Source organism: Notechis scutatus, chromosome 4 (assembly GCF_049901735.1).
Source record: "Notechis scutatus isolate UNSWTSFEM ecotype Mainland chromosome 4, rNotScu1.2, whole genome shotgun sequence".
Lineage (NCBI taxonomy): Eukaryota > Metazoa > Chordata > Lepidosauria > Squamata > Elapidae > Notechis > Notechis scutatus.
In genome coordinates this window covers 59,434,683-59,443,764 of record NC_142012.1, presented here as the reverse complement: position 1 = coordinate 59,443,764, position 9,082 = coordinate 59,434,683, and the positions used below count along the sequence as shown (strand labels likewise).

Below are 9,082 nucleotides of genomic sequence, written 5' to 3'. Positions count from 1 at the left end.
TTGGAAAACATGATAGTCTCTTACTGTGGTAATGGAGTCAGGGACAGATGCGTTGAGCCATGTTTCACAGACAAATATAATGCCGAATTTAGCCGTATTTAGTAAGAGGAGAAATTCAGGTATTTTATTTACCAGGCTTCTTGCACTGAGTAGCTTGCATTTAAGGCCAGTTGTGGTTGGAATAGAGGTAGTTAGGGGTGTGCATGCCTAGTTTTGAGTGATGTTGGATTGGATGGGGTGGGGTTGGATGAGGAAACAGTCAATAAAAATTGTTAGGACAAAAGCAACAAGGTTACAATCATACAGTCACAAGTGGGAGGGGATGGGTGATAAAGAGTGATGAGAAGATTAATAGTAATAGTAGTGCAGACTTTGTAAATAATTGGACAGTGTTGAGGGAATTATTTGTTTAGCAGAGTGATGGCGTTTGGGAAAAAACTGCCCTTGTGTCCAGTTGTTCTGGTGTGCAGTGCTCTTTCGCATTGTTTTGAGGGAAGGAGTTGAAACAGTTTATGTCCAGGATGTGGGGGGGTGTGCAGAGATTTTCACAGCCCCCGAGATTCATACAAACCAGTGGGTGGCTGGGGGAACACTAATCCTTCAGACAGGGAAACCAGTTAAGCAGATCTCCAACTAAGGAGAATATTTGTAGCTCGGGGTGGACATGAGGGGTCCTTGGTGCTCTCTGAGCTTGCTTGTTTTCTTGCAGATGTTTCATGACCCAGCTAGGTAACACCATCAGCGCTTAGAAGGGAGGTGGGGGGGGTCTGCTCTCAGTTTATATCAGGGCTCTCCAACCTTGGCAACTTTAAGACTTGTGGACTTCAACTCCCAGAATTCCTCAGCCAGCCAATTCTGGGAGTTGAAGCCCACAAGTCTTAAAGGTTGCCAAGGTTGGAGACCGCCCCCCGTTTCAATCAATCAGAATGGAGCTGGAAGGGACCTTGGAGGTCGTCTAGTCCAACCCCCTGCTCAAGCAGGAGGTCCTGTCTTATTTTAGACAAATGGGTTGTACAGTGTTTGTACTGAAGGGGCTTCCCTGTCAGTGCTGGTGGGGATGATGGTCTTGGAGTCCTTTGGTGGGGCTGGTTGCTGATGGCTTCCTTGGCAGTTCCTTGATTGGGGGGTGGGTCCTTGCCTGGATTGTTGGTCTGCTGTGAATCTTGTCTAATCAGCCCCCAGGGATCAACTCCAAGGTCAACAGCAGTCCAGTCAATAACGAGCCGACCCCCCCACCCAGAGAAGCGGAGAGCAAATCCCCTCCTTCGCAGCACTGATGAGGTTACCCAGTCCGGCAGCGAGACGTCTGCCAGGAAACCAGCCCGCCCAAGCGAGCGCAGCAGCCCCTCCGTTCCTCGGCCTGCTCTCCTTCCGGCCCTTCCTCCAGCCCACCAAAAACAGCCTTGGGGATCTGACAAAATCATTTGGTGATCTCGGAGATCAAACGGCGATTTTTGAAACTCTCGGCTCCCTTTTTCACGCCTCTCCCCACCAGCACAGCACAGCGAAGCCTCATCACTTCCCGGCCTCTGCCACTAGGGGTCAGGCGCCGACGCTCTGGGCGGGATGCCGTACGGCCATTCAAGCGCCGCCCGGCCGGTTGAGCGCGCAGGAACCGGAAGCGGGGGAAAAGCAGGCTTCCGGTTCCGGCCGGGTAGAAATGGCGCCCCTCGGGCGCTACGTCCTGATCTTCGGCGGCTTCGCTGCTGCGGTGGGCCTGACCCTCTACCCCATCTTCTTTTACCCCATGAGCCACCTGGGGGACTACAGTAAGGGAGGCCTTTCCTTGTGGGGGTGGAAGGGAAGGGGACGCTATAGGTCGAAGCCTTGAGGGGAGGTCAGAGCTGGACTATTGGGCTTAGAAGAGCGGTTGGGACTAGTTTGCTCCCCCCCCCCCCATCCTCTAAAGTCAGTTGAGAGGGCAGCCTCAAGACACGGCCCTCTCCTTTTAAGAAAACAAACAAACTGGTGGTATTATGAGGTATTTTATTTATTTATTGAGACCAGAGGTCTCCAAACTATGCTGGCTGAGGAACTGTGGGAGTTGGAAGTCCTCAAGTCTTAAAGTTGCCAAGTTTGGGGACCCCCTGATTTAGAATATGGCATCTATAGGGGTGATGAATTCAATCAATAAAAGTTCTGAGTAAGGTTCAATTGTTATCATTGAGTACTATGCTATTAGGTGAATATATAGGGACATGGACTTGTGTATATAAGTTTGCATAAGCAAAATCTTAGCCTGGTCAGCAACAAAGTCTGATGGGAAATAAGAGCCAGATGCAACGTAGGAAAGATGGAAGAACAAAGTAAAAGCGTTCAAGAGTAAATTAAAAAAAATAAGAAAAAATTGCATAGAATGGTGGTTGGGTTCTGGTCTGAGAGCAGGAAACAAATACAGGATAAGAAATAGCTGTTGTGAGACTTAGCCTTAAACGCCACCATTTAACATATTCATGAATATTGAGTAGTAAGTCAACTAAGTGTGCATTTTACCTACTTATGTATTTTATATTTATTAGAAAAGACACAAAGTATAAATCGAGCCGGCATTATCCAAGAAGATGTACAGCCTCCAGGTATATCTCTAAATTACTAATTGAGGTGTGTCTGTTATGTTATGGTTTAAATAAATATCCCCAAACTGATAAGCAGTGGAGTTTAATTTGGAATCCAGCCTGAAGATACGGGATACATTTTTAAGTTGATAGTTTCTACTTGGTTGAGTCATTCTTCTGCTGCTTAGAAAATTGCTCCGACTGTGCGCTATTTGTCACGTCCATGTATTTTACTCCTGCTCAATTTTGAAAATATAAATTGGAAAACAGAGGCAGTTTGGACCTTAGTTTATGCCTCTTTTTGGAGGTGCTGTGAGGGGGGGGGTGGCGTGGTTCTGCTGTTGTTCCAGAAAGAAAAGAAAGAAGGGGGGGGGGGGAAAACATGTAAATACTCCTGTGCTCTATATTAAGATACCTCCTTTGAGACACAGCTGTTATTTGTTTCCCTGAAAAGCTCTCCCAGAGCACATAGTATTTCTTCATATTGTTCAAGGGACAGATTGTCTCAAGCTGTTTGTCAGCAATGGCTGTCCTCTACAAAAGCAACACTCACTCTCTCACACTACCATCACTATTTTGTGAGTACTTCATTTGGAGACAGAGTCCTCAAACAGGTGGCAGCTGTTTAACTTCAGGTTCTCTTGGGTGAGGCAGATCAATTGAATTCTCATAAAATATTTGCCCATAATTAATTCAATTTGTTTATTCAGTCCAGTTTTCTGGTTTTGCATAATACGTTGCACTTCAACGATCAGCTTTGTATAGGACATTAGCCTAAAACATGCCTAATTTATAGTCTAGCACACTCCAAAGTCACAACTGTTATTTGAATCGTGTTTGATTGGTAAACTAGTAAATTATAAAAACACATTTTAGCATGGGTCAGAGTCTGATTTTAGTGCATAAAACACGTAGCTTTTTAAAATAAGTGAAAGAATTGACTCTGCAACTATCAGAATGAGTTCCTGTAATGGAATCTTGCAGATAAAGATGCCCATGAGTGAGAGATTAGTAATGTTTTTTACTACTTACTTTTGTTTCTAAATACAGGCTGTCCTCAACTTATGACCACAGTTGAGCCCAACATTTCTGTTGTTAATTGAAATATTTGTTAAGTGAGTTTTGCCCTATTTTATGACCTTCCTTGCCACATTTCTTAATTTGTTGGTAACACAGTTGTTAAGTGAATCTGGCTTCCCACTGACTTTGCTTGTCAGAAGGTCAGAAAAGTGTGTAATGACCCAGGGCATGACACAAAAGCAACAAAGTCACAAAAGTAGATAAAGTCCCTTTAATTCCTCCAATTTGGCGCCCAATGTCCAGTTATCATCGGCTGGAGAAAAAACTCGTCAAGAACAGTTTTCAAAGGGAAGAAATTCAGTCTGAACCCGAAGTGCATATAAATGATAAATAAAAAAACCAACACAAACCACGCTGCAGCAATTAACAAGACAAGGCAGGATAAGGAATTGCAGACTTCAAAAGATAACGAAACACACACAGTTGGGAGGACACCAGAACCCAGATAAAACTTGACAAAGATAATGCATTCTTTGCTTCCAGCAAGGCTCTGCGTGCAAACACCCTTTTTATCCTGTTTTCCCAGCTGCAGCTAATGAAGGGAATCAGGGCCTTTTTCTCCCCTGTAACCCAAGTTGCTTCCTTATCCATTCCTCCCTGCGTGCCCTAGGATGAAGAGGAGGTGGGCCTTGGCCTTCCTCTGAATGCCCAGCCGGATTGTGCCCTTCCCCAGTTTCCTCCACAGCCACTGGAGCCACACTCCCACTCGCTGTCAGCTGTTCGAACTCCCCCTCGGAATCAGACTCCAACAGGGGCATGACAAAGGGAATCACATGATCCTGGGATACTGCAACAGTCATAAATATGAGTCAATTGCCAAGTGTCTGAATTTTGATCATGGGACCATGGTGGTCATAAGTGTGAAAACTGATCATAACTCACTTTACTCAGTACTGTTGTAACTTTGAATGTTCACTAAGCGAACTATTGTAAGTCAAGGGCTACCTGTATGATATATAAGCAAACTGCCTAAAGGTTTTGGGAGAAATTGGAAGAAAATATACCTCAAGGGTGATGATCAGTACTCAGCATACTTTCTTTGGAAGATGGGATGCAGGCAATGTCGTACAGCTAGCAATCATCCCCCAGGGTTGTGTGGTCAGAGATCAGCAGTTGGCATGTATTTAGGATGGCGTGATCCACTTAACAACTGTGGCAAATAGGTCATAAAATCAGTTGCAACTAACTTAGCCCCCTTGCTTATTAAAGGAAATTCTGATCCCAATTATGATTGTAAATCGAGGATTTCCTGTAGCAAGAATGAATGTAAGAGCAATAGGAGGTTTATTAACAATGTGGGAAAGAAATGACGGTGACCATATTAAGGGAAATGTAGTGTGGAAATCCAGATTTTTGTTGTACAACTGTATCAGCACAAAGATGTGCATTTTTTTACCAGGTCACTTATTTTTGTATTTAGGGTATGGTCATTGAGATTTTAGTTATATGGAAAGAGTGGGGAATAAATTATAAAATAATTGTATGAAGAAAGAGAAGAGTGAATAGGTGGAGAGGAGGTACAAGACAGGAAGTCATGATTAGTGGAATTGACAAAAATCTTCAAATGAAACAAGTGAGAAGCTTAAAGAACAAAATAATGTGCGATGTGGATATAGTCAAAGCAAGGATGATTTTCAAGATAGAAAGGCATGTGTTAATAACTAGATTTAATTGTATTTTCTCCTTCATGCTTTTAGTTCCTCCTCCTTGCAGTTTCTTATTCCCTTTCTGTAATTCTGTAGGGTACCTTTGTGAAATCCTTCCACTATGTGATATTATCCAGCTCTTTTCCTTGTCAGCTAAATTACTGAAATTGTGTTTGCACAAATTAGCCAACCACATTTTTCTTGGTTCGTTGTGCAAGCTCAGCCTATCTAATTAGTTTTGTGGCTTACGAGGCCATGTAAATCCAGAACATTTGGGTTAATGCAGGAAAGTTATTAAATCCCCTATTGGTGAGGATGATTAGTGAACTCAGCTGTATGAAATCTATTTTAGTGGGTTGGATACAGGCCAGTAAGTAAAATATTCCAAGAAATAGAAGTGCTATGCTGAACTGATTTTCCCTGTGTGAAGAATTAGGATTCATCCAGCCACACAGTGGTTTGTACTAATCAACAAAGCAGATTTTAAGTTTTTTTTTTTCCTCTTGCATTTAACTTTGAAATAGACGCCCTAGTGTAGACAAACAATACTATTCCTCTATTCCTAGGCAGGGAAAACCGGGTCAGAGTTATCCATGCTCTAGTTATATCCTGATTCAATTGCTTCAAAGTGTTATAAAGCAAGTAAGTATTTTGGCACTTAAATTATGAGCTCAACCTATTTGTATTTTACAATGCATTATTGTATTGCCGTTTTTAGGACTACTGGCTTTGTTTTTGAGTGTTCACAGTGCTAATTTAGATACTTACAAAACTATGCACTCTTTTAACAAAATACCTTCTCTATTCTACTGATAACTCAGTTACTTTCCCTTTTGAGATGAAATAGAGGGAGGGGGAGGATTTTAGTTACTACAGCTCAGTTAGGAAATAACACATTAACAAAGTTTATCGGTGTTGTTACTGATTGGACTCATTGTCTACAACCAACATTTGTGAGGATTCAAATCTATTAAATAAAACTAAAAAGTAGGTCTCTGTAGGTTAACCAAGTTCCCCTGAAGTCTCTTTTTCACCATATTTTGTCCCTCGTTCATTTATTAAGTAACTTTTTGAGAAACTAGTATGTGCATTAGTGTTCCAAGTTACTGATTACTGCCGGCTAATTTTTTTTTTCCTGCTGCAATCCTAAACATGCTTATTGGATAATGAGTTTATTGCTAGGTTTATTTCCTGGGAAATGTCGTTTTATATTTTAGCTTTTAGCTTTGGTATTTATATTTATATATTGTTCATTGTTAGTTATTTAAATTATTGTATATTGTACATCCTCCCAGAATCGCATTGTCAGAGTCAGGCAGCCTGTAAATCTCGAAATAAATGAGTTAGATTTAAGAGTGGAATTTCTTTCCGAGAAAATCTGTTTAAATTACTCAAATGAATAGTTGTTATTTCTTCTACTACTCTTTTCCCACAGCATTTTGTCTCGGAGACAGTTGTGTTCCCCAACCCTCCTCCTGTATTTGATGCTCATTTCTCAAAACAGTTACATCTAGCCTGAGTTATTATACAGTGTATCGTTCAGCAAGAACTATGGACAATCTTACTTGATCAGTTGATGAAAATTTAACAAAGAGAAACGCTAACCGGAGTCTTAGATTGCCCTCATAGGAAAACTACATATTCTAATGTAAATGATGTAGGGACATCATTTCTGAGTCACTCTCACCTGAGACTAATTTTCCAATTTTAAATAAGAGATCTGACTGTGTTTTTTGGTGGGAGGGGGCACAGTGCTTGTTTTGTTATTTAAATTATAATAATTGTGGAGGTTTTCCCTTTGATGTACACATGCTTACAACTGGAAACGATCTCTTTGCACTGATACCGATATAAAAAGGAATCATTCTAAATGCTCTAATCGTATGTTTACCTATAGGATTAAAAGTGTGGTCTGATCCATTTGGAAGAAAATAAAAACCTCTCTCTGGGTGAGAGCTTGAAGAAGCGTGGATCTCCGCTTTTGCCATCCATGATACTCCAAGTCCTTTCTGACAACTGAAATAATGTAGAAAAAGGGTTTGGCATGTTGGCTTGCATTCATGCGTATAGACTCGTAGTAGTTGCTAATTTTCAAACATTAAGATTGTCTATGATTTTGATGACATAGCAAAGAGAATTGTACAGAATGATTTTGTTGAGAAAATGGAATAATTGTGTTTTTCTTTATTGAAAGAATAAATGTTATTTTGATCTGCACAGATTATGCAGCTGATGTCTGCATAAAATATGCTAATAATAAAGTATATTCTATAAAAAAAAACATGGTTCTGAAATTGTGAGAAAAGAGCCTTTTTATAATAATCTACTACAGGATACAGTGGTCAGTGTTTTAGCTGTCCTTTAAATGAAAAGGTGAACTGATAATAGAGCCACGGTAGCACAGTGGTTAGAGTGCAGTACTGCACGCTACTTCTGCTGACTGTTGGCTGCCTGCAATTTGGCAGATCAAATCTCACCAGGCTCTCAAGGTTGACTCAGCCTTCCACCCTTCCGAAGTGGGAAAAACGAGGACCCAGATTGTTGGGGGCAATAGGCCGACTCTGTAAACCGCTTAGAGAGGTAGATGCTGTAAAGCACTATAAAGTGGTATATCAGTCTTAAGTGCTATTGTTATAATAACAGTAGTTATTTCTGAAAAAGATACCCCAATAAACATAATTTCAGGCTTCAAGAAGAGATGATTTTTAAAGTTATATACTGTTTTTCTTGATTTGAAACTTCTAAATAGTTTCTGTGTTTCAATTGTCACCAAGTTGGCTTTGAGACATAAGTGTAGAAAATCGCCTGCCTGTATTCTGACAGGTCCTTTTCTAGCATCGAGATAATAATGCCTAGTTTTGATTTCCTGCACCGATATTGACCAGATAAAACCAGGCAGGTATGTATAGCAATAGCACTTAGACATAGCACCCCATAGTGCTTTACGGCTCTCTCTAAGCGGTTTACAGAGTCAGCATACTGCCCCTAACAATCTGGACCCTCATTTTACTGACCTCGGAAGGATGGAAGGTTTGAGTCAACCTTGTGCTACTCAGAATCGAACTCCTGGCAGTGGGCAGAGTCAGCCTGCAATATTGCTCCATGTCTATTGTGACACACTTTTTTTCCAATATCACAGGCATATAAAATGTGTACAGCAGAAATTCACAAACATTCAAACATTATGTGCTATCAAAGTACAGAAATAATCTTTTGCTTAAGGGTGTGAAATTACCTATATTTCAAAATATTTAATAGGCTGCTTTGCCTTCTTGGTCATTATGTTTAAACAGTACTATAGGTAATGATACTTAACAGACGTATAAAGTTGAACAAGATGATTGTTGGTCTAGTCAACTTGAAGCCAAGTGAAACCACATTTATGAGATATCATTCTTGATGTTTTTCAGAATTCTGTGTGAGTCTGAAAAGTTACTTTTTAAAAAAAAAATCACCACCTTTAATGAACCATCTCATTAATGCAGCTGCAACTTTGTTCATATATTGAGGCAGGAAAAGCAACAGGCAGCTAGAGAGATGCTGCTGTTATATAAGAGAGAGAGCACGCTTGAAAACATGCAGAACCCTTAGACTAGGGGTCCCCAAGTACAGGGGTCCCCAACCACCGGTCCGCGGACCGTACCGTCCGCGGAACAACTCCTACCGGTCCGCGGCTTGCTGGCGCCGCCATCTTTTTCATGAAAAAGTGCTTCCGGTGAGCTTTTCCGGGTAGAAAGCTCACCGGAAGCATGTTTTCATCAAAAGATGGCGGCCTTAGCACTTCTGGTGAGCTTTTCCGGG

The 9,082-nt window shown here is 41.2% G+C and overlaps 1 protein-coding gene across 1 annotated transcript; it reads left to right on the top strand.

The window, feature by feature from the left end:
• The first annotated feature begins 1,652 nt into the window (after positions 1-1,652).
• SMIM20 (small integral membrane protein 20) lies at positions 1,653-7,548 on the top strand. The gene is made up of 3 exons (XM_026687708.2): positions 1,653-1,769; positions 2,520-2,576; positions 7,179-7,548. The coding sequence occupies exons 1-3, from the start codon at positions 1,661-1,663 to the stop codon at positions 7,214-7,216; spliced, it is 204 nt and encodes a 67-aa protein (XP_026543493.1). The 5' UTR covers positions 1,653-1,660; the 3' UTR covers positions 7,217-7,548.
• Positions 7,549-9,082: the final 1,534 nt, after the last annotated feature.

Bases quoted from the DNA above. Each gene is read 5' to 3' on its own strand.
- SMIM20 (XM_026687708.2), top strand. From the start codon at position 1,661: ATGGCGCCCCTCGGGCGCTACGTCCTGATCTTCGGCGGCTTCGCTGCT. The intron at 1,770-2,519 runs GTAAGGGAGGCC...TATATTTATTAG, and splicing joins GAGCCACCTGGGGGACTACA to AAAAGACACAAAGTATAAAT. The intron at 2,577-7,178 runs GTATATCTCTAA...GTTTACCTATAG, and splicing joins AGAAGATGTACAGCCTCCAG to GATTAAAAGTGTGGTCTGAT.